At 48.2% G+C, this 26,021-nt stretch overlaps 1 protein-coding gene across 2 annotated transcripts in view; it reads left to right on the forward strand.

The window, feature by feature from the left end:
- Window positions 1-26,021, forward strand: part of SYK (spleen associated tyrosine kinase) — a 95,096-nt gene that overhangs the window by 29,120 nt on the left and 39,955 nt on the right. For both annotated transcript variants that reach the window (XM_082841984.1, XM_082841985.1), the window contains exons 2-3: window positions 12,114-12,542; window positions 14,870-15,030. In XM_082841984.1, coding sequence (XP_082698110.1) covers window positions 12,141-12,542; window positions 14,870-15,030 — 563 coding nt within the window. In that variant the 5' untranslated portion in view covers window positions 12,114-12,140. The remainder of the gene's footprint in view (window positions 1-12,113; window positions 12,543-14,869; window positions 15,031-26,021) is intronic.

Consider the following 26,021-nt stretch of genomic DNA (forward strand, 5'->3'; position numbering starts at 1 on the left):
TCAAACAGGAGAGTGCTTGAAAATTACCAGGAAGTCGTTTAAAATCCAGACTTGCCTTCTCTACCTGCGGGCCTGAGCTGGGTCGGGACCCGCATTTCCAGGGCTGAGCCTGAAGTGCACGGCATGGGCATGGTGAGTTCCCGCCTAGAAGCTGCGTCTGCAGTGGTCCTGGCCAGTCACACTGGGCAGTGAGAAGAGGTATAGGCAGTAGAGACCCTGGATCTTCACAGTCCTGGGCATGGAAGCAGGGCCCCTGGAACAGATCCCGCCACCCATGAGCCTCTTATGCCTACTCACTCTCTGGAGGCAGGAGGTCCCCTTTCTATTCCACAGGGCACCCAACAAAATGATTTGCACTTAGTAGATGCCCAACAAACATCCTGAATGAATAAATGATTCATATTTTAAAGTTAAATTCACTATAGTGGGCTGGTGGCTTATCTGTAACCAAATATGTTGAGAGTGAATGTTTATGTTAAGAGTTAACGTTTATGTAGGCGTAGTATCAGTGAGTTGTGCTTATTAGGTCGAGGGAGCAATATTAGGTGGACATAGTAAAGAGGTTCTTGAACGTCTCTTGTGGAGTCTGAAAATCCAGATGTTGTTGGTTGAGATACATCAGCCTTTCCTTGATGCGTTTTCAGCACCTTCAGGGTTTTTGAAGGCAAAGCCAAAAAACTCCGTTTCGAAGGTTTGGATAATGTTTTCAAGTATTGGAACAGCCCCTGTGTTCTAAATATTAGTGAAACATCATGTTCTTGCCAGCCTTAGACTTACTTTCTGTTTCTGAAATGTGTGTGTCTGTACCTAAGAAACTGTGCCGTACCACAAATGCAAAACAGGGGCCACTCCGCGGAAGTCGCGAAGTATGTTTCTGTCTCGGAAGACCAGGCCTACAGCAGTATGACCGGCCCAGCAGGCCTCAGGGGGCCTGGGGACAGCCCTGCACGAGGCCAGCTGGTGTCACTCAGGAGGCCGGGTGGACATGGGGCCAACTCAGGCTGGGTCAGGCAGTGCCCAGGGCCCTTTGCAGACTGATGGAGGGCAGTTGTCTGCAGGTGCTGTTTGGGGTGGATCTGCGTCATCTGCATCTCCCTTTGCCTGGTCATTTCTTGTAACTAATCAGCCAGTCCCTGACTGACCCAGGAAGAACCCTTCTCCCTCTGGGCCGGGCTCTTTCCTCTTTCTTATGAAAATCAGTCAAACCCACAGATGAAGTTTTTCCTTTTACCAAAGTCCTGGTACTTAATTTTCTCAGCTTCGACCTGCAAAGGAAATTCCCAGGCAAATTTTATCAGGGCTGCTTTGCATTGAGGTGGCTGTGTGGCTTTGAGCATGATAAGCCAAGCTATCTTTTTGCATCTTCCTGATTTTGTTCCCCTATATGGTAGGGCAATGGCAGAAATTGTCCCCAGATGTTGTCTCCCCAGGGTACCATTTACTTCTTGCCACTGTCACCTCAGTCCACATTATGTGGGGAAACTGTGGCCCAGTGATAAGAAATCAGCCACCTTTAATGTGCTAAGTGCTGTTGAAATGTTCTCCACAGGAAGTAGAAAGGGCTGAACCCTGTAGTCGAGAGGACAGCACCTGCAGGAGCCATGGTTTGATGGGTCGTAAGAAAAGCAGAAGCCTTGAAGCACAGGTCTGGGCCAGTGATAACCAGGGCAGATAGGGTTTTAAAAAAGAACTTGAAAAAGAATAGACACATGTATAAGTATAACTGAATCACTTTGCCACACACCTGAAACTAACGCAACGTTGTTAATCAACTATACTCCAATATAAAATAAAAATTTATTTAAAAATTTGGAGGAAGAAAAGAACAAAATGTGTATAAGTAAGCAAATGATCGTTTTGTAGCTGATATTTTAGCATTCAAGTGTTGGGATTTTTATGGAATCTATGATTAAGGTATACATTATTATTCAATAAAAATATTCTACACTCTTAAAAAATTTAAAAAATAAAAATTAAAAAACATTAAGAAAAATTAAAAAAAAATAAAGTACAGAGAGATAGGCTACCTCTTCTGGTTCCACGCCAAGTTTCAAAGCACTGAAATGGAGGCTTCCCTGGTGGCGCAGTGGTTGAGAGTCCGCCTGCCAATGCAAGGGACACGGGTTCGTGCCCCGGTATGGGAAGATCCCACGTGCCGTGGAGCGGCTGGGCCCATGAGCCATGGTCGCTGAGCCTGCGCGTCCGGAGCCTGTGCTCCGCAACGGGAGAGGCCACAACAGTGAGAGGCCCGCGTACGGCAAAAAATAAAAAAAAAGCACTGAACTGAACACAGATTTAGATAATAAGAATAATACATTTAAGAGCATGGTCTTATATTAAGGCATCATCGTGTATCTACCCCGCTTTTCGGGGCAGGTGGGGGAGAGTGGAGGAAAGTCACTTACAGTCGATCCTCATTATTCACGGATTCCATATTTATGAATCCACCGTCTCGCTAAAATAGATTTGTAACATCCACATCAATACCCACCACACTTGTGTGGTTATTTGTGGACACGCACAGGGCAGTGAAAAACTTGAGTCGCCCAAGACATACGTTGCCCGCTGAGGTTGAATGAGGAGACACTCTGCCCTCTTGTCTCAGCTCATACGCAAACAAGGGTCCTTTCTGTGGTCTGTTTAGTGCCAAGTGTGTTGTATATTTCTGTGCTTTTCTTATTTAGAAGAGCCCCAAGCATAGTGCTGAAGTGCTGTCTGGTGTTCCTAAGGGCAAGAAGGTTGTGATATGCCTTACAGAGAAACCACATGTTAGATAAGCTTCCTTCAGGTGTGGGTTATGGTGCTGTTGGCCGTGAATGCAATGTTAATAAGTCAACAATATATATGAAATAAGTTTCTTTAAACAGGAATACACATGAAACAAGGTTATATATTGATCTGTTGACAAAAATATCGTGGACCAGAGGCTCGCAAGAACCTAACCCAGTCTTTCTCCAGGAGCAGTGTTTCAGCATTTGAAAATTCATTGTTCACAGTGCCTTTGTAGAGCCTAACTACCGCCGCCAAAAATGAGAGCTGACTGTGCTTTGTTTTATGCATTAGATGAAAAGAGAATAGAGGCAAGGGTAGCAATATTGACATAGTGGAGAGAGGAGGAAGAAGGGAAGGAAAGGATGCTGTGTAGGTGTGTGAGTTACAGTTGTCAGAGATAGTAAATTAATCTGAACTCTGGGATCTGCCTCTGATCCTGGTTCCCAAGCCTTGCAGGGCATGGAGTCAGTGCCTCTGACAGTCTTCAGCGGGTAGAAGTAGGGAATGAAGGAAGGCAGACTGAGATGGCAGCTCCTACGGACACTCGCCAGGCACAGGTACTTCATTTCCCTCCCTCCTGACCTTAGGGGTTTATCTCCTCCTCTTCTTCCCTCCCCAGTACCAGAAAGTTTTATTCAAACTCTGCCAGAACCCAGCCTCTAATTACTTCCCTCACTCACTCCCCAGATTTGGGGGCCTTGTTTGTCAACAAATCATTCAAATATTTATGAAGCCCCTTTCTCTCATGTGACCCTATTCCACATGCTACATTAGTTATCCATTGCTACATAACAGATTACCCTAAACTTAGTGGCTTGAAGCAGCAATAATCATGTAGCATCCCTCACAGTGTCTGTGGGTCAGGAATTTGAGATGGGTTGGCCTGGATCAGGGTCTCCTATGAGGCTGCAGTCACATGTGCTGCATAGTCTGAAGACTCATTGGGCCTAGAGGACCCTCTTCTGAGGTGACTTCCTCGGGTGGCAAGTCCATGCTGGCTGTTATCTGCAGGCCTCAGTTCCCCAAAGAGCTGCTTGAGCATCCTCACGACTTGGCATCTGGCCTCTCCGAGGGTGAGAGACCCAGAGACCAGGGGTAAATTGTAAAGGCCTTTACAGACTAGGCTCAGGCATCCCACACTCTCACTGTGCAGGCATCCCTCAGTCAGTGTGGGAGGGACCACACGAAGGCCTGGAACCAAGAGGTGAGGATTGATGGCATCATCTAGGAGGCTGCCTGCCATGTATACATTCTATAATAATTCTCTACCGAGCTTTGCAGGGTGGAGGCCCATTCTTAGGGTAGCCTCTGTTCTAGGCAGTAGGGAACAATACAGTAAACATACTGATCCTTACAGAGTATCTATTCTAACAGCTTTCAGGATGCAGACAAGGAAAAAATAGGTTATAAAGCTGAGGTGGGTGGGCATGCAGAGCCCAGCCCCGCTTCATCACGTTGACTTCACTCTGGTTGTCCTCTGCTGGTGACGAAATTTCCTTCCACCTGAGTTGTGGGTTCCAGACAGCTTTTTCAGCTACTAGCCTAGATGTGAGCCGCTGTACCTAATCTTCCACTCAGGCTGCCCCCAGAAATGTGACTTTTTAAAAAAAATTAGCTCAAATCTTATCTGAAACATTTTGTTTATGATGGCAAGCCTGGGCTATTCCTCTTAATCTATGAAACTGCTGTCTGATAAGCTAGAACTTAGTGATATTTTCCAAGCTAAATGCATTTTAAAGGGCAAAGGTCATGCAGGCAGCCTTGGTTCTGGGACTGGGGAAATGCACTGTGAGAGTCTAGTTGGCAGGGGAGATTGTAACATGTCAGGAAGTGCAAGAGGATACAATACTGCTTAGATCAAACGAGGAAGACATGAGAGTGCTAGTTGGATTCAAGGGGCTCATCGTAGGTCACAGGAATTCGTTTCTGCAGGCTCTGGGAGGGCTGCTGGTGGGGCTCCTGGGGGGGTGTGTGTGGGACGGTGGGCAGCCAGAATCAAAGCCCAGGGATGATATAGGCTCTATTCTAGGTGTAACTCCTCAGAGTGCAGTGAATGGAGGATGAAGCCTTACCTGACTAGGCAGGATTTTAAAGTAAGAAAACATTGTGTGTGGTTCCATTCAAGCCTCCATCTTGCCTTTGTGAAGGTGTCTACTGGGGTTGCGTGCACACACACACACACACACACACACTCTCCTTTCAAGTGTGGGCTGCCCATACCTCCCCTTCACCATTCCACCATGAACCACTCCTTCTTTCTTTTATTCGGAACTCCCACTTGTGAGGTACCAGTTGTCATGGGCACCCTTCCACACTCTCCATCATGACTGCGGTGAGTTACGGCGACTTTGGTGCCACCGTCATCGCACTCACAGGTGCAGACCTGTGATGCTAATGTGCCCGGGTCACACAAGCTGGGATGGGACACCAGCCTGTCCGGCTCCCAGACTCTGCTCTGCACCCCTAGCTCTCCTCCAGGGTCAGCGCACATTTACTTCCACGGGGCTCTGATCCTTTCCACCCCTCCCTGTCCTGTGCTCAGAGTGATCATGGTAATAAATTAGATAGAGGGATATTCATTTATCTAATTTATTGGTGCAGGTGCTCGAGGAGTGGAAGGAACACATCAGATTTGTGGACAGGCCAAACCACTAACACAGTGGCTTCCAGTCAAGGGACATTTGGGGACACTGCCCCCAGGGAACATTTGGCAATGTCTGGAAATGGTTTCCATGATTGGGGAATGGGAGGAAGCTGCTGGCATTAGTGGCCGGAGGCCAGGATTGCTGCTACCCCAGCCTATAGTGGACAAGACAGCCCCCAGAGCAGAGAATGATCCAACCCAGATGTCAAGAGTGCCGAGGTTGAGAAGCCCGGTGCTGATTTAATGAAAGGTGACAGATGGGAATGGATGAGACCAACAAAATGAGTGTGAGAGGGGGCAAATGCAGCGGTCATAGTGTGTAAATCAAGGGTGGGGGACGTGCTTTGACCACATGTGAAAAGGGCAGCTTTTCATTTGCCAGAAACCCAGTGTGGATACTGGGAGCTGAGACCACCCATGGCTGCATTTGTGGGCTACCGACAGCAGCCCAAGAGGGGCCTGTGCACTTGTGTGTTTAGATCTCGGTGGTGGTGGCATTGAAGCCAACTATACCTTTAAGAGGGTCTTGGGCAAATTGGAATTGTGTGGGTCTCGAAGGAGGTTGGACGCATGTTCTCCGAGGTTCTCTGACTCTGCAACCATGCTCTCCACCTGGGCGAAGCAGCAGCTGCACAGTGAGAGTTTATATTAGTAAAGCAATGGCATTATTCACTGTAGAAACTCTAAAAAGGAGAGATCAGCAGGTTTCCATTTAACAGGTATTTTGTGAGCCCCTGGGAAGCCCCTAAGTGTTGGGGATGCAGGTCGATACTTCCAGACCTTGGACCTTACCTTGTACGAGGGCAGGCTTGTGGTGAATGTGATGCAGGAAATAAACCTTTTCAGGAGATAAAGATGAACTGGGTCATGAAGCCACCTTAGACTCGGCCATCAGCATGCGCCCCTCTGAGGAGGTGACATGAGTTGAGACCACAGGCCTGAGAAGGAGGAAACCAGCCATGGGGGAAAGTACAGCGCCTGGGACAGGAAGGAGGGTGGTGTGGCTGGACGTGGTAAGCATGGGTGAGATGGGAAAGTGGGCAAGGTGAGGAGGGGGCTCAGGCCTAACCAAGTAGGGCTTGAAGGCCGGAGGAAGAGGGTTTGGGATGTGTCTGGGAGAGGGAGATGGCTTGCTAGCATCACTCTGCCTGCTGTGTAGGGAATGGTCCACGAGGAGGGCTGGGTGGAAGGGAGAACTAACGGCTAAGACTTCCATCCACGTGAGTGAGAGGTGATGGACCTTCTACCCAGGGAATGTCAGGGGAAAAAGAGAGAAGACATGGCTTTGGGATATGTTTTAGAGGAAAACTGATAAGAGATCCCTGGAGACCAGCTGGTCCAACCTCCTTTGAGATTCCCCAGCCCGTGATGTAGCCCATTGGTCTCTGAATGGAGCTCACTGCTTCTCAAAGGGACATGTTCCAGGGTGGCCTGGACACATCAAAAAGAAAACATGTTCTTTTCTAAGCTAGTGGATTAGACATGCATGATGAGTGAAAAGGAGGGATCCTGAAAGTCTCTAGGGTCTCGTCCTGAGCAACTGGTTAGTGTTGGTGTCATTTCCTCAATTAGAAGGGGCTCAGGGAGGACCAAGCGTGAGCAATTGAAAGTCCCATTTTAGGCACCTGAAGGTTGAGTTGCCCTTTAGATGTTCAGGTGGAAACGTCAGGTAAGCAGCGTTTAGCTCAGGAGCTCAGCCTGGAGAGATGGATGTGGGATCCACGGGCACGTCATTGGCAGTGGGGCCATGTGCTGGGAGAAGGTGCAGCTGAAGACCCAACACTGGGTTGCAGATTAAGTGAAGGAAGGAGCCGTGGACTGGGGAGGGGTCGGCCAAGAAGAGGGACTGACCCACTGAAGTGGGAGTGCTGGGTGGCATCCAGCACTGCTGGGAGGTCAAGCAAGATAGGGCCAGAGGAGTGACCTTGAGTTTGGCCATTTAGAGGTTGGTGGCATTGGCAAGAGCAGATTCATGGAGTGTGGAGTAAAGGCCAGGCAGAGGACAGTAGGCAGAAGAGGATGGGGCAGTGCAGAGGCTTTGACAGAAAATACAAAAGAGGCCAATAAAACCAGCCAGAGTTCTTCCTCCATACCCACTGTCCTCTCAGACTTTATGTCTCTTTTCTCACTCTCTAGGTGTATGTTATTACATGCTTGGGTACATATAACCTTTTAAAAACAAAACTAGATTGCTCTGGACACATTATTTTGAAAGCTGCTTTCACTTAATCATACTGTTATCAAGTCCAAGATCGGCGTACGACAGGCCAATACATTGAGAGATGAGGTATTGGGGCGAGGAATAGCAACTTTATTCAGACCGAGAAGATGATGGACTACTGTCCCAAAGAACCATTTTACTGGGGTTTGGATGCTAGTTTCTTTTCTAGAGCAAAGAGGGGGAGGTAAGGAGGTAAAGTAAAAAAGGTGACACTAAGTTGTTGCAAATATTTCCTGGTTCTGGCCAGACCCTGCAGGCAATGTGTTAATTTCTTCTTTTCCAGCAGCCATTCACAGGTGGGCCTTGTCAGGATATTTCCTGTGAGCTAAACGAAGGTATTTTAGCTTAACACTCAGGCATGGGAGGCAGGGTTTCCAGAGATGGGCCATTATGTGTTCTCTAAGCTATGGGCAACATCTCTTTAGTGATTAACTTGTAGCAAAAGCAATAGAATACAAAGGTTAAAGTAAGAGAAACACACCCAATATGGAGTCAGATTTGTTCTTCCTTATTACAATACCTATTAATCAACAAATATTTTTGACCACCTGCTGTGTGCCGATGTGCCGAGACAGGGCAGTGAACAAAGGCATCCTCTTCTCACCTCTCAGAGCTGGCGCTCTGGTGTGGGGACCAAGACAAGAATCAATTCAACAGCAAGTTACAGTGTGTTAAAGGGTTGTTACCCATGGAGGTGTGCTCTGGAGAAAAACTAAGCCAGGAAGGGGGATAGGCTGCCCAGGCATCACAAAACATTATTTCATGTTATAAAACATTTTTCTAGTGTGAAATCCACCTTGAACCTGTGTCATAAAAAGGCCCCAAAAGGCAAATGATACTGTAGTGTTATTTTTTTTTAATTGAAGTATAGTCAATTTACAGTGTTGTATTAGTTTCAGGTATACAGCAAAGTGATTCAGTTATACATGTATATTCTTTTTCATATTCTTTTCCATTATGGTTTATTACAGGACATCAAATATAGTCCCCTGTGCTACACAATAGACCCTTGTTGTTTATCCATTCTATATGTAATAGCTTACATCTGCTAGTCCCAAACTCCCAATCCAACCCTCCCCAATGCTGTAGTGTTTTGAGGCACTCACCTGGCAACAGCATGAAGCCTCACCTTACTCAAGAGCTACCTGTGCACCAGCCGAGGTGCTGGGGGTGTTTGGGGAGGAGTTGGGGGGCCTGGTCCATGGGGACCAACGGCCTCTTTCGTTTCTCAGTTTTGAGCTTTGGAATAAAGCTGATTTATCACAATAAAGTGATTTCACACATGACGAAAAATAACTGGGAATGTTGAAATAGACAAAAAAAATAGGTAGCAAGTTCTAGGCACTGTTGAGGAGAGTATTATCCCTGTGTGTGTTAAACAGAGTTTGATCTACAGACTTTCCCTGGGGTCCAAAGAAAAGGAAGATTTAAGCAGTGCCTGTGAGCAAGTGTGGATGGAGAGGGGCCCAAGTCAACGGGCTTGTGGAGGGGAGTACACAGCACAGCGGGGAAGCTGCTTTCTGTACTTATTTACCATAGTGAGCGAGAGCTACTGTCTGAGGAACAGGGCTGAGAGCAGCAGTGCGGTCACGCAGCTTCTGTGGACAGCGGCTGCAGTGAAGGTGACCGACTCCCATCACCGTGGCCTGTGTTGTGGAGAAGGCCCCGGGTGGGCAGTGGTGGGAGCCGGTCCTGAGAAGGCATCGCAGATGTTGTTCATCTCCCAAATTAAATAGCCCAAGAATGTGCCGTAAGCTGTCCTTGCAGTAAACCATCTCTACTGTCAAAACCACCACCAACGGCAACGGCCCAGTGCATTTGCTCAGGCCCTCTCCCAGTGTCACCTCCAGCCCAGGAAATCACACCATTATAAAAGGGCTGCTTGGCCAGGCACTGCTGACACTGAGGGCAGCCAGGCCTTTCCCCTCCCAGGGAAGCCAGAGAGGTACCACCTGCTTAGGGGTGAGTCTGACATGCACCATCAGAGCCATTCAGGAGCATCCCGCATGGGCCTGGAAGATGGGCCTGGCAGGCTGCCTTTCCGCCTGTCTTCTATCTTGTCATGTTGGTTCGCTTCAATGTGGGATTCACAGCAGAGGGCCAGCACCGATGTAAATCTTAGTGGCAAACTGATGAATTTTAAAAATGATAGTTGTTAAGGTTTATGTAAATTAAAAAATATTTGTAAACACTTACAATATTGTTTTTGAAGACTTCCTGTTGAGGCCAATGGTGGGTGGCAGCTCTGTGAGAAGTCCCAAGCACTAGGGACAGCTGAGATCGAGGGTGCATCTGGGGCAGGTGTGCAAGATGGTGTGTCCCTCAAGCAGAGGGAGTGTGTGAGCAAGGAGATAGGAGGGGACAGCCGTGGCCTGTGGACCGAGCCTGCTAGGAATGAGGCTGATAGGAAGAGAGGGATGGGGCAAGCTGCAGGGAACTGTGGGCCTACGGGGCAGATGAAGCAGAATAGGAGGGGAGGGATGGCAGGGCAGCAGGACATCAGTGCTTACAGCAGTGCAGCTGGGAGGGTGCATTAGAAAGGGCAGTGGTAAGAGATACAGAGGGAACGGAACACACACCACAGCCATTTGGGAAACCAGCCTGAGAGAAAGCAAGGACTCTTGAAGGACTCTGGGTTCCTGGCTGGGGGAGGGCCTGGGCTGAGGAAGGCAGGTGGGTAGTACATGGAGATCTCAGCCTCAGATACGGTCAGGGGCCCAGCATCAGCATCACCCAGATTGTTGGCACTGCAGCTCGGCTGGCCCCTGCGCTTAACAGAGTTCAGGTGATGTGTAGGCACGTGGAGGTTGGAAAAGTGCTGGGCTGCAGGGGACAGGAGTTGGAAGTGCAGGTGGGCTCACTGTGCATGACAGATAGGTGAGGCCCTGGAAGACCCACTGCAGGAACAGAGCAGAGCATGAGAAAGGAGTTCAGAGCCCTCACTCTTTGGGGGATGGGGGGGCAGGGGCTGAAACTGTAACACAAATGGCATAGAGGGATTAGCCTGAGAAGAAGAAAGAAGCAGAAGGGAACTACTGCTCCCCAAAGACACATCTACTCACCGTCTTTCCAGGGATGTCTTTTGGTTAATAGCAGATGTCTTTGCTTTAAGAGCAAATATGGATGGTACTTATAAGAGAAAACAAAACCTTGCTGGAAGATGAATGTTTAGAAACTTTGACAAAGAAAAATTAGTGATTGATAGTCAAAGCAAATGAGAAAATTATTTGTACAATCTAATTATAATAAAACCCATGTCTTTTGGGGGACTCACTCAGGATTTGGCAGTATTGCCTGGAGAAAATTCTGTTACCTCTACCAGGCAGGCACTATGTTCTACTGTCTTTTGTAAGGTAAGTCCTGTTGAGAAGAGGCTGTTTCACATAATCATGTGTGTGTGTATCTGTGTCTCTGTATGTGTGTGGTGTGTGGGTCTGTGTGTGTTTCTTTGGGTGTCTGTGTGTATGTCTGTGTGTGTAACATGAAGGGGTATGTGCTTTGCTCCTTAGATGCACAGATGCAGTCATCTAGATACTTTTCCATTGATGAAAATCCCCCTTTGGTTAAAATATACACTATTTTAGATACTTTTTGGACTGGCATTATAGATCCTTCTCATCTACAACCACAAATGATCTAACAGTCTTCCTGTCAAATTGCACTCACTGCCTTCACACTTCCCCTCTAAAGTGTGTTTCTGTTTAGTGTGAGAAGTATCTGTTTTTGGTGACAGGTGTCCTCATCAAATGTGGAACCTGCACTATTTCTTCGATACTGTTCCGGCGGATGGTACAAGACGGGTGCCAGGAAGTGGTCCGGAGGAGGGTGGGAAGGGGACAGTGTGTCTCTGAGGCCTGGGGCTCTGGGAGGATGGCACTTTCATGCCTCAGGGCAGCCACTTGCCCGTCCAACCTCCTGGCCAGAGGTTTGACATATATAAATGTGGCCAGTGCTCAGCTCTCTGGTGTCCAGCTATAGCGTGTGACACAGTAGACCCTCAATGTTCACGTAGAAGGAGTCCAGTGACATCTTCACTGCACATAACTCTGACCAGCGTGAGTGTTCTGGGCAACTGCATCTCCAGAGAACAAGGGACTCGTCTGGGTTCTGCCCCTGTGCCCCACTGACTGTCAGAGAGCTCCTAAGCCCTGTTTTGGAAGGGGACTTCTCTTTTTAGTTTGTCTCTTAGAATTCTCTGTCCCCCCCCCCGACCCACACATGCACACAAAAGATTAATTTGACTGCATTGGTCCAATGCTCTGTTTCTTGGTTCAATACTGAGAGGGTGTGTTTGGAAATGTAATGGTTATGTGGGCAGAAAGGACGAGGGCACAGTTAGTTTAGGCTCTAGATCCGAGTCTCAGAGGGAAGAGCTTCTGCCTGGCGGGAGGACTTGTCTCCTTATCTGGAGGGTCGGTGCTCTAACAGTGTCGTGCCGCTCAGGTCCTGACCACTGCCCCGTCTTTGTTTTGCCAGGTGGACACTTGAGGGGAAGGCGCAGGGATGGGCGACAGCGCTAACCACCTGCCCTTCTTCTTCGGCAACATCACCCGGGAGGAGGCAGAAGACTACCTGGCCCAGGGGGGCATGAGCGACGGGCTCTACCTGCTGCGCCAGAGCCGCAACTACCTGGGCGGCTTTGCCCTGTCGGTGGCGCACGACCGGAAGGCGCATCACTACACCATTGAGCGGGAGCTAAACGGGACCTACGCCATCTCAGGCGGCAGGGCCCACAGCAGCCCCGCCGAGCTTTGCCACTACCACTCCCAGGAGCTGGATGGCCTCATCTGCCTCCTCAAGAAGCCCTTCAACCGGCCGCCCGGGGTGCAGCCCAAAACCGGGCCCTTTGAGGACCTGAAGGAGAACCTCATCCGGGAGTATGTGAAACAGACATGGAACCTACAGGTGGGCGGCAGCCGGTCCCCCGGCGGCGGCGGTGCACGGTCTCGTGTGCTCGCGGGCCCTGGAATTCCACACAGGCACCCAGTTGCATGAGAGCCATGCAGTGGTGCCTCAGATAAGCAACCTATTCCTTAGTCATCAGCGTGGGCCCCCAAATGCCTCACTCCAAGAAGACAGCCTTTCCTCTTTTGCGGTCACACTTGAGAGGGTGGGCCCCTGCAGTGCCAGCCATGTGGTTTCTCCACCACAGGAAACCAGTTACCCAATTCGTGCTGGGCCCTTTCAGAGAGGCATCACAGGCATATACTGGTTTTTATTTACCCAAGAGGGTCATACTGAACACACTGATTGGCACTTGATTTCACATCTTCATAATATCTCTTGCAGAACTTTCCATGTCCATAGACACACAGCTGCATCAGCCTGTTACTGGCTGCCTGATGGTCCCTCCTGTGCACCATAATTTATTTTACTAGTACCTATTGATGGACACCTTCACTGTTTATAAATAATCCTGCTAGTAACATTCTCCTAACGCTTTATGCAGCATCAGCAGGATAACCCCGAACAGGTTGGATTTGCCACAGTGAAGGATTCGGACATATTGACAGGTTGTCATCCAGAAAGGTCCCAGAGGTTGTGACAACTTACATTCCTGCCACACTCTCAACAGCACTTGATATCAGGAGCCACCAGGCTGGCTGATGGTCTCCTGCTCAGACCCACGTGTTCAACCATTTCCTTGTGTTTCCTGGATGTATGTTTTCTATATATCCATGTGGATGTATGACACTATAGGCTTTCTGAGGATTCTATACACCGACTTCTTTACTCCTTTAATATGTTCTACACTGAATTCAGTCTTGCAAACAGATACTATGTATTCAGTATTTTTCATCAGTATTCATTACATAAGTCTTAGACCATCTTTTTACTCTTTTTTAAAATCAGATTTATTGAGGTGTAATTTACACACTGTGAAATTCATCCTTTTTAGGTATATGGTTCTATGATTTTTATTTATTTTTTTTTTTTTTGCGGTACGCGAGCCTGTCACTGTTGTGGCCTCTCCCGCTGCGGAGCACAGGCTCCGGACGCGCAGGCTCAGCGGCCATGGCTCACGGGCCCAGCCGCTCCGCGGCACGTGGGATCCTCCCGGACCGGGGCACGAACCCGTGTCCCCTGCATCGGCAGGCGGACTCTCAACCACTGCGCCACCAGGGAAGCCCCGGTTCTATGATTTTTTGACAATCACATGGCATCATGTAGCCCCCCACCCCAGTCAAGACATGCAACAGTTCCATCACCCATCAAGCATCCTCATGTTCACCCCCAACCCCAGCCCCGGCAACTCCTCATCTGATTTCTGTCCCTATAGTTTTGCCTTGTCCAGAATGCATATAAATGGACTCACACAGCATGTAGCCTTTTCAGACCAGCTTCTTACACTCTGCATAATGCATTCATGAGCCAGCTGTGTGTCAGGGGTCCGTTCTTTATTATGGCCGAGTAGTATTCCACACCCTTTTGCTTTTGCCCTCTGCTTACTTTGAATCGGATGCCTCTCTGGTATGTAACTATTACTGCTTTTGTTTTTCATTCCATCTGTGAAGCATGACAAAATTTTCAAATTCACCTTCCCTTCTGCCTTCCCTCCCCCCTTCCATCTCCTCCTGTGGGTTGGTTATGTTTTTATTTTCACTTCTGATTCTTTTTTATAACTTGGAATAATCAGCTCAGGTTGTTTATTTACTACTGTGAAAGATATCTATTTCTCTCCCACTAAGAACAGTTGAAGAAGCGAATTCACCCAGCTGTCAGCCTTTTTCTCATTTTTGTTTTCCATGTTGTCAAGGTTTATCTCCTCTTTCTGTGATCACATCTCTTGCAGTTACAGGCAGCAACATGTGTAAGTGCTCAGAGTGAAGCCTTGTAGAGGCAGACAGGAAAAAGCACGTCTTACATCTTCCTGATTGTTATTATGTGATCAGCGTCTAACACAGAACAGTCAGTTCTAGGAGGCGACTGATTGGAAGAGGGCAGGAAGACCATTCTCTAGACCTCACGGGTTATACCAGATGGTTTCTGAAGCCCAATGTGGCTTTTAAAGTGCCCACCTCTGTATCCTAAAATCTATTTTGTTATATACTTGAAGGCACTTAAATAATATATAAGATCTATTGGCTTTATTTATTGAATGAACATACAAACACATAAATAAATGTGATTACATTTTACCATGTCAGGACTTAGGATAGATTGGAAATGCTTTCTGCGTCTTTCTCGTCACTTTCGCTTGGTATGGCTTCACTCTCTTCTCCTCGTGACAGGGTCAAGCTCTCGAGCAGGCCATTATCAGCCAGAAACCTCAGCTGGAGAAGCTGATCGCCACCACAGCCCATGAAAAAATGCCCTGGTTCCACGGAAAAATCTCTCGGGATGAATCTGAGCAGATTGTCCTGATAGGATCAAAGACAAATGGAAAGTTTTTGTAAGTATTGTGTCTTTTCCCTTCACCCAGTAGCTCCAGGCCTGCTTGGACAGTTAGGGGTAGCTCAGCCTCCACATTCCTGGAGTCCTGGTGACTCTGGGGAAGGGATCATGTGCTATCATCAAAACACGTGTGTTGGTTGGCTGCACAGACATCTCAAATTGAAGCCATCTCATGGAATTCAGCATTTGTTTTGCCCAGTATGGCCCCATTGGGAGGACTTTTTCTTGGGCACCGAGGGACATCATTGAAGAATATCTATTCAGCCACGTCTTCTGCTTTTAATGATAAACATGGGATGCATAACACTATCTGTGGCTATCCATCCAAGCTAAAGATACTGCAGTGCGATTGCTCACATTTGCCCCAAGATCTCAGACTTTTCTTCTCTTTGGGGAGAAGTACCAATAGGATGGATATAGTAAAGAAAATTTGCTGGGAGTCGCTCATATGAAAGGTTAGTGCAGGAACTTGATCACAAGCAGGTGTGCAGACTCTGGCCTCATAATCTCAGAAATGAGGTGTGTGTCTCAAGGCCTGCTCACTCTTATCCTGAGTGCTCAGTGCACCTCAATCCTGGAGGTGCTGGAGATGTAGGCTGCCTCGGGGCAGGGTCGGTGGTCCAGAGAGGGCAAGGAGCTGTCTCGGACAGGTGTCGACCTCATTCCCCTGAGGCGCTGTGGCTGGTGGGATGCTGGGGGGCTGCCAGCCAAGGCATGCTCACCTGTGTTTGTCACTGCTCAGTGACCCCCCGCCCCGGACATGCTGACTGGGTGCCCCAATCTGGCCTCGGACACTTACACAGCAGTGTAGCCCCATGACCAAGGATGTGGAGTCACACCCAGCTGGCACTGTAAACTTTTCCTAGAATTGAACTGTTTTCTCTGAGTATCCATCTATGTAAAGAATTTTCCTCAGACTTTCCCATAATCCCTATTATTTAAGAAATGATCTTAAACACAATACTCTTAAAAAAAAATAAAAGATCCTAAAAACAAGTCCAGAGCAGCCCAGGCTGGCACACTGCATGACTGGGATGATGGCTTAGTGGATGCAGTAATGGCCACTGGCAGAAATCATGGGACAGAGGGATATTTTTTGCCCTCAGTGTGGCACCTATCAGCTCATTTTCCCCTGAGGTTTGACCTTTTACCAACTTCTTAGGAATAATTTCCAACACACCTGTCATGGGACTGCATACATGGCATCTTGGTACGTTAAGTCAGCCCCAAGTTGGGTTATCCAAACAGCAAGGCCTCTGCCTTCTCACCGGTTCAGAAGCCTGTGCTCAGACTCTCGCCGGGGAAGAGCTGCATTCAGGGAGACCGCCTGCTCCCCACTTAGACAAGGGGGTGTTGCAGGGAGCACCCACCCTGGGACAGCCCCACAGTTGTGGGGTCCTTCCAACTGGGTCTATCTCCGGCCTCATCCAGGTTTCCCTAAAGAATGTGTCTCCTGCCTACGTTCCCATCATTTAAACTGACTCGTCCATCTGTGGACCAGCATTTATTGGTGTCCACAGTTGCGTGAGGCACTGGAAACCAGCTCCATCCTGGTCATTGGAAACGGAGGTGTCTGCCTCGTGGGGCCCACATGTCACTGGCAGAAGTAGACACTGAATGATTGAACAAGAGTTGCACAGCGCATCGGAGCATTTAAGGAAGGGACTAGAGCATGTTGTGGTTGGGGGTTCTGTTTTATGCTGGATGGCAAGGAAGGGCCTGACTGTGAAGGAGACATTTGAGCAGAGACCTGAAAGCAGCTGGGAGCCATCCTGGTGAGGGAACAGCATGTGTGGGTGCCCAGAGGCCAGGAGTGTGCTAGGAGGGCCAGGCCACCACGAGGCCACTGTGGCTGGTGCAGAGTGAGAGGGGGAGAAATGGAGGATGGGGGCCAGTTTACTGAGGGCTCTCGGGCATTGGGAGGACTTTGCTTTGGGCAAACCAGTCTGTCCAGCTTCGGGAAGGTGTTAGGGCAGATCCAACTGAAGTTCAATGGGACCTGTCTGGCTGCGTGTAGAAAAGAGCCAGTGCAGAGCTTCCCTGGTGGCGCAGTGCTTGAGAGTCCGCCTGCCAATGCAGGGGACACGGATTCATGCACCGGTCCGGGAAGATCCCACATGCCGCAGAGCAGCTGGGCCCGTGAGCCATGGCCGCTGAGCCTGCGCATCCGGAGCCTGTGCTTTGCAACAGGAGAGGCCACGACAGTGAGAGGCCCACGTACGGCAAAAAAAAAAAAAAGAAAAGAAAAGAGCCAGTGTAGAGGTGCAGAAGTGAGCATGCTCACCGGCCACACTGTACATGTTTTCTTTCCTCTTGAACTATGGTATGAAATCCATTTGCGGTAGCAGAACCCCTGAGCCAGAAGGGACCTCACTGCTAATGGTCTAAATCCCTTGATTTTCAGACAAGGACTTAGGCACAGAGGAGCTTGCCCAAGGCTGTCAGGCAAGTAGGAGATGAGAGCTGGAATGTGGTGTCCCTGGCATGTCTGAGCTGAGAGGAAGCAGAAGCAAAAGCCACGTCCAGGGCGTCCACTGTCTCTGGCTCCACCGTTCTCCCCATGCAAGGCGTGGTGCCAGGGCACATCACTCAGAATGCCCGCTCCCCGCTCTTGTCTCCTGTACACACAGCTTGGCTGGGACTGTTCAGGAGTGACTTTGTGAAGAGTGGCTGTCAGGGACTTTGTACTGTCCTTGGAGAATAAAGGCTCTTTACAGAGGAGATGGACAGTGTGGCCTACAGACCCTCCCTTGCACTCATCTGTGGCATTTCTAGAGGTGGCTTTTCATCATCTGCTATGATGGGCTGAATGTTTGTGTCCCCACAGATTTGTATGTTGAAGCCCCAACCCCCAGTGTAACAGATGTGGAGGTGGGGCCTTTGAGAGATGATTAGGTTTAGACGAAGCCATGAAGATGGGGCCCCATGATGAGATTATCTGTGAAAAGGAGGAGGCTGGACTCTGCCTGCACCAGAGAGGCAAGGCCACGTACGTGAGCATACAGCCAGATGGCTGCTGTCTACATGCCAGGGAACAGGCTTTCACCAGCATCGTGATCCAAGACTTCCAGCCTCCAGAACTGAGAGAAAGAAACGTCTGTTGTTAAAGCCCCTCAGCCTGTGGTATTCTGACTAAGGCACCTGCCTGTGTCTGGGCTCTGGCTGGCCAGATGGGAACACCAGAGAGGGACCCTCAGCCCAGGTCCTGTGGGTCAGGGCTGGAGCTCTGCCTCATTTGTGACATCAGGGACAGAGGCAGAGTGGACACGCTGTGTTGGGGATGAGTCCCCTCAGCTCTCTGAGGCCTCATATGACAGCACAGTTTGCCATTTTGAGAAATTAGCCACAGCTCAGGCGTGACTACAAAATAGATTTGTTAGGAAAGAGAAACAAAGCTTACTTTCCGAAAATGTTGTATCCTCTCCCCCAAAGGAAGGATCCAGAATTGGTGGGGTCCAAAGCATATATAATTTGGAGACCCTCTTTAAGAAAGAACACAAAATTAGGTACACAATACAGTATATTTTAGAGTGAGAAAAAAATCACAATGATTTACAATTTTTAAAAAACTTATCAATACCTTAAACATACAAAATTTAGAAAAAGTAATATTTTTATTTTTACTTAAGTTCCTGACACATGTCTATAGCACCTTTTATTTTCTACATCTTTTGACAGTATAGTGTTTACCTCTTCATTTGACAATAATTTGGTAGTATTTTCTTCATTTTGAAAAAAGAAAACTCAGTCCTTCCTCTAGGTTCACACCTCATTCTGAGTAATGCATGTCCATTTTTAGGATCATTGTCAACTCTGGAAAAGGAAGTTGGAGTGGAAGAAAGAGTGGTCTTCTCTGGCTGTGATTAAATATCTTTTACAAATCATACAAAACTCTAAGGCCATGTGGTCACACTGCTGGGCCCTGCTTGGGCCAAACGAGGCCATGGGGACGGGCTGTGGTCAATGGTTCTCTGACTGTCCAGTTCAGAAATATCTCACCATGTGGTTCGTGCAGGACAGCTCAGAGCTCACATTCACAAGTGCTGCTCCAAGAGCACATCACATCTGCTGAAATGTAATGTACTAGTCCCTTCGTGTCATCATGTAAGGGATCTCAGAACAAAAACGCTCTAAAATTTCCATGTTCTGCAAACGAAAAACAATGGAATTGTCACTTGCTTTGTGCTTAGTACCCAGGAAAACATTTTATTGTTTTTGGCTAAAAGTCCTTGCAAGTCTTACAGAGTCAAGAGTGAGTTCTAGGTGACCTTTAAAATACACAGATGGCAGCTCTCCAAATGGCTGAATTAACATGGCACAGAAAAGATAGTATCTCAGATTTGTCAAAGGAGTCATCAAACCAGTAAGTCGCCAATGCCATTTTCACTGTAGTTCTTATTCTCTGACTTTAGAAGTATGCTGTTAAAAAAAAAAAAAAAAAAAAGCTGCAAAAATAGCCTCTCATTCCACAAAATAATGCATTCCACCAGATGTGTGCCAGGCATTGTGATAGGACTGTGACAAACTAGACTTTAGTCCCTGCCTGCACCATGCTTACAGCCTAGGGGAAGATGTTAAATTCAGAAACACATACTGCAAACTGTGTGACGTGTGACTACATGTCCCGCTCCATCCATCACGGTCGTCCCATCTAATGACACTGTTGGTATCTTTATTTCTGTTCACTTGTTTGTTGTCCGTCAGTCCCACTTGTTCTGCATGCCCAAGTGCAGGGACTGGCCTCCATCTTCACGGGTGCAGCCCCAGTGCTCAGAACAGGTCTCAGTGGTAGGAATCTTTTTCTGGGGAAAGGAACGTTTCAGCTGTGTTCTGAGCAGTGAGGAGAAGAGGATCAGTAGAGAAAGAAAAGAAAGTGGTCCTGGGCAGGAGGAAGTGTCAGTGCAGAGTCTTAGGGGTCAACACTGCCACCTGAGCGTGGCCTGGCCCAGGAGCAGGGCAGGAGTGACAAGCTGTGTGAAGGAAAGGCTGTCCAACCAGACAGGAAGTCCCTCCTGACCCTAAGGGGTGGACTGGGGAATGGATTGTCCACTCAGGGAGAGGGAAAGGGGGCCGATAACATGGTGGGAGGGGGTACAGCAGGAGTTAGCAGGGCTGTCTCAGACCAGAGGGTCATCCTATTTACACACCAACTGTAATATTTGCCAAATGATCCTTAAACTGGCCGATTAGATTGAGCTGAGGTTGAGGTGGTAGTAAGGCAGTTCTGGACTCCATCAGGAGGGAGGAAGAGCCACAGCAGGACGAGTGCTGGGGCGGCTGTGCCCAGAGCCGCTGGGTGAGAATGGTGGAAGGCAAGAGGTGCTGGCTGCAGGTCTTATTTTGGAAATGCTTGGTGAACGCCAGGGCAGCGTTGCTGTGGGACTAAGAGGTGGAGGGGATTGAAGGAGATCCTAGGAGAGCAGGTGGGGACGAGGTGCTGCCAGATCGAGTCTCCTGGGCCAAACCAGTGGTGCAGTCAGGTCTGAGAGACTTGTGAGGTCCTGAGGAAGACCCTGACCTCTGGGCTGGTCCCCTGGATTGTGAAGAGAGGGGAATGAGGGTTCTGCAGGGGGAGAGATGGCAGAGAGTCAGGTCTTAGACCAGGACAGTAGTTTGCAGAAGTCAAGAGCGAATGTTGCCCATGCCATAGATGAGTAGTGTGGGCAGGGCAGGAAGGTGAGAACAAAGGCCTAGAGGAAGCTCAGGAGAGTCGGAGTCCGAGGGTCTGAGAGGCACACGTGCTGGGGAGTGTACGAGCTGTGACCTGTGGGCTTCGCGGGTCCTGAGGTCGTAGAGCGTTACATCCCCTGCAGTTGGGGGTGGGCCTCAGCACCCTGCGCTGGCCTGTGGTTGTTGCCTATGATGGGTGGGACTCCTCGACCCACGCTTTTCTCATGACAGCTCTTTAATATGTGACAGTCATCCCAGGTAGCCTGGGGCCCTGTATGCAGAGAAACAAGACAGTGCAGAGGCCTCTGAGCAGGTACCAAGTAGTGGTGCCGTTTATCCTTCACATGCCCTCCACCGTCAACCACCTTTCCAGCCCTGCAGAACAATTGAGTTCCCTGTGTGATGTGCTCTTATGTGCTCTGCATCTGAAATCCAGGTACCCCAGATCTTCCTTCCCCTGTCCCTTTCAAGGAGAAATAAACACTTTAATCTTTGAGTCATCCCTTCTTCATTAGCCATTTTCTAGATGGAGTATGACATTCTCATTGTTTTCTCCCTTCCTCCCTTTTCTTCCCTTCCCTTCCCCACCACATCCTTCTCCATTATAGCCTGATGCCCCTCACACCCTCTCCTCCTTTACACACGTGTACGCGTACACACACACACACACACACACACACACACACGCACACACACACACACATTCACTTATTCATTCCTCTAATGTTCGGGGCCCTGTAGGAGGCCTTCCAGGGGAACCTATAGGTAAAACAATGAGCAACATGCACAGATGGTCCAATGAGGGCATACACCATTCTGTACACAACTGGGTACTAGAAGATTTGGTGACAGTGACTTTCTAAGGGAAAGGGTTGTGTCCACCCAGAATCAGGAATGTGCTAAACCATGTGGTCCTTGTCCAGGTTGGACCTGGCTTGGGGACACTGGGTGACATACCGGCCATCCTTGAATATTAGAACAATACCTTTCACCAATGCCCTCCCCCTCCATCTCCCCCTTCCCCATCAGGTATACTGGATGGCAGGTGGATGCCTCTCTTTGGAAATAGCCATTAGTAATCTTTTTCAGTGCAAGTACAACTCAGTGTAAGGTAACCAGGATAAAATGTATTCAGAATATGCTACATTTTTTCAGAGACATTGAGATAGCTTGTAAGAATATACACTTGTATTCCCCATGAGCAAGGAACAAATGTAAACTAGGAGAAAGGATGAAGAATGAAAACAGTACCTTCAGTGGGGTTCCACAGGATGGATACAAAGTCCAGCGCAGATGATGTAAGCTGTGATTCTCAACCTTCTGTTTGTGTGCAAACCACCTGGATGCTGGTTAAAGCACAGATTGCTGGGTCAAACCACACACCCCCACCCCCCAGTTTTTAACTCACTAGGCCTGAGTTATATCTCAGGAATTTGGATTTCTAACAAGTTCTCAAGTGATGCTGGTCTGAGGACCACATTTGAGCCTGCTCAAGATGCTGGATGCCTACCTAAGCTACATTAAGAATAGTGAGCATTTGAGATTTTCCAAGTTCATTGGAGGGTCTTTAACCATATGTGCATTAGGGAATGTTCCTGTATTATTTGACTGGGTGAGACAGAGTTAACCTTGAAACCGCTTCTATTTGTAGAAACTTAAGTTCAGGCAAGCACAGCCACTTAATAGCTCTGTGAGTTAGATAGCTTAATTCATCTCTCTGACCTCAGTTTACTGAATGATAAAAAGGGGAAACTACTGTGTTACCTGAGTTGTTACAGAGATGAACAAGGTAATATGTTTAAAGCTAAGCCAGTGGTTGTCCTGTATCTGTGCTTCCTACAACCATGGATTCTTTCATCAGTTCTGGAAAATACTCATCTATTTTTTTCAAGTATCATCCTTCTTTCTTATCATTTCTTCCTTCAGAGGCTCCTATTAAACGTGTTTTAGACCTTCTTAATTCATCCTCTATTCTTTCTTAGTTTCTATTGCCTTTTCTCTTTGCACTGAACTATGTAATGTTCTTGGATTTGTCTTCCAGTTCATTAATTTTTACCTCATCTGTATCTAATCTACTTTAAACCCATCCACTGTTTTTTTTCCATCAGTTATATTTTTAAAAAACTTCTAGAAATTCCATTTGTTTTTGTTGTTTCTCAAATAGTCCTCTATATTTTTGAGAGTATCTTATTGCTTGCTAGTTTTTGTGATTCCATCTTTTGTCTCTTTGAATATTTCATGTATAGTTAGCTTATATTGTGTATCTGATGATTCCAATACAGAAAGTCCTTAGGTGTATAAATCTCTGTCTCTCCTGCTCTTTTTCCCTCCCTGACTTCTTTCTTATAACTCCTGTTTCCTTATGTTTTGGGTGATCTTTTTGAGCTCGTATTTGATTGATATTCATCTGTGGGACTCCTGAGTGTTCTATGCTGGGAACACTGTTCTCCGGAGTTGAAGAGGTTTTCTTCTTCACCGTCCTTGCTTTAATGGGGGAATCTCAGGTTCAGGTGCCCACCTTGCTGCTGGCCCGGGTTGTTCTCCCCCTGTCCACTGCAGCACTGATATTGGTATTTGTCCTTAGCCAAATCTCACTTTTTTTTTTTTGGCTCTTATTTGCCACTCACTTTTCCCTGCTTAAGTTATAACTCACTTTTTGTTATATATTTAAATTTCAAAAGTGATCTCTGGGTTTAGAAAAAACCTTATTCATAGATGAATGAGACTGCATGACCCTCATATGCCACAATAAAAGCTGAGTTCTGTGAGCGCTCTTAGGTGTTGCCATCATGGATCAAAGTGTGCCATTTTATTCGACACGTGTGGTTCTGCAGCCGCAGGTCAGCATAAAGTGTCATGACCTGTCTGAAGTGAAAAGTTTAAAGGGGGTTGTGGACTAACGTCAGTATCACTTCATTGGTCTGATCAAGGTCCCCATGAAGCTGGAGGAGAAGCAGCATGATCTAGTTTCACCTCATAAACTAGAGCAGAGGGAGAGAGAGGGGAATTGATAAAACTTTTTAAAAGGCAGACGTGTGAAAGAATAGCTTGGCATGGCCCCATATTTAGACCTGTGTTCCATATTGATCCTGCTTTCATTGCATGTATGGAATGCTCACGTGCCTAAATTTTGCTATAGTGCAAAGCAAAAGCACCCAGAAGTTGCATTTCCTCTTGTCTTCCGTGGATCATTAGTGCTGATACCTCTCCTGAGTCTGGGGATGCTCTCAGCGTTATACTGGCAAGCATACTACTGGGCGTGCCACTCCCATATCCTCTCCTTCCTTACTCCTCAGCTGCTGTCTCGAAGCCACCTTTGGGCCCCATGCCACAGTATCTGACCACCCGATACAGCGTCAGCCCTGGAAGTGAGCCCCTCCCTGTCTCTTTGTACAGCCCATCCCGGCCATAGGCACACAGCTTATCCCAGGCACCCCCTTTCCCCTCCAGCCAGCCACGCTCTACTCTGCCCATGGGAAAACAAATGTACAGGACAGTGAGAATGCCTGGTGGGCTAGGATGTGCCCCAGCTGTCCTGTTCTGTCTGCAGCAGACACAATGCACTGTCCCCAGACCTTGCTGGGTGGAGGTCACCTTGAGGGTCCCACCACCTCCTGGTCCTCACTTCCCTGTCAGTATCTGGGCATCATTACCACATGTTTTCTCTGATCCAGGAGGTCATAAGAGGGTGGAAAAGGGCTTCAGCACCCCCAGGCTGTGCCTGGCAGAACGAACACTCTCCCCACCTCAGCTTGGCCAAGTGCTTGGTGTCTGTGAGGTGCAAGGCCTGCTCATCGCAGAGCCTGAGACCATCCACCCACAGAGGCAAGGTGGCTCTCCTGCCCTCTCACCAAGGACCTCAAGATGGTCTTAAGGCCAGTTAGGACAACTTCGCAGTTCAAGAGCGCTGAAGTCCCACACCCTGTCGTAGCAAAACACAAATCTGTCGTGAGCCTGCTTGTTCCAAGAGACTCACTGGGAAAAAATACAGTATTCTGGGGCTTCCGGGAATATGCCTGAAGATAGTTGACCTGGAGGGTGGAGGCCAGCAACCCCAAGAGAAGGTGCAAGACTAGTCTTTGCTCTTTCCCCTTTGGGCGTCCATGTGACAAACCTGGCGGGTGTCCCAGGGCAGAGGGGGGCTTTCTGAGGAACAGGAGGGGACCAGGAGGAGGAGCTACTTCAGCTTCCAAACCAGTATTTTCCATATGTTAGATTAAAAATAGCCCAGCCCAGGATCTGCCTGCAGCCAGCAGACACCTCACAGTTACTGGCCGTTAGTGTCACCAAGCCTCTGGGCTTTGCCACCTACAGATGTTGGGCCTGTGGGTTTCCCTTCTCTGCCCTCGTTTCCTGCCAGCTGCTTCGGGGCTGCTCAGGCTGCATGTCCACAGCCTGTCCCTGTGCCTCCCGGTCCTTAGATTGTGCTCACCAGGTAGCTGTCGCCCCTGGCATCCTGGGAGCTGAAACAGGTTGCCTGGCTGGAGCTCTGGGAGAGAAACTCCTCTGGGACCTGTTCTCAGGGGGAACCTCAAGGAAGCGTGTGCCTTTGCAGAAATCACTGCCCAAGAGCAAGAGATGCTCTATTTCTGCCTTGCATCAGCTCTCTTTTAATGCTGTTTTTCTTATGAAAATACGAAACACACAGAAGAGTGAGTCACTCTGTAAGTGCAGCTTAATGGATAATTCTAAAGCAAACACCACTGGAGTCAAGAACTAAAACACAAGCAGCATCGCAGAAGGCCGCTCACTCACACCCACCTGTTACGGGACACCACTTCCTGCACCCTTGTGTCCACCATGCCCTGGCTTTTTTCTTTCTCGTCACCACCTAGGACCTAGGCGTACATCAAAAACGTTCGCATTTGCCTGTTTGGGAACTTCATGCATGTGGAATCACAGTATACGTTTTATACTTGTGAGAGTCATCTGTGCTTTGTATCACTGCCATTTGTTTGTTTTATTCTATGACATTCTGTGGTATGAATACCCCGCAACCTACTTACTCTGTACTTAGTGAACACTTAGGCTGCTTACGGTTTTTGATAATCGCAGATAAAGCTGTTATAAGCATCCCCACATACTTTATAGGTGCAGAATGCACATGTTTTGTATATCTTGGAGTGTTTTGCTGACTCAGAGGGGATAAATAGGTTCAATTTCCGTAGAGAATTCCAAACTGTTTTCCAAAATGATTGAACTGATTCATGCTCCCACAGGCAGTATACGAGGGTGCCTATTGCCCTCATTCTCAGAAATATTTAGCATTTTCAGTCTTTTTAATTTTTGCCAGTCTGAAGGGCGTGTAATGGTATTTCC

Source organism: Leucopleurus acutus (genome assembly GCF_964270905.1).
Source record: "Leucopleurus acutus genome assembly, chromosome: 7".
NCBI lineage: Eukaryota > Metazoa > Chordata > Mammalia > Artiodactyla > Delphinidae > Leucopleurus > Leucopleurus acutus.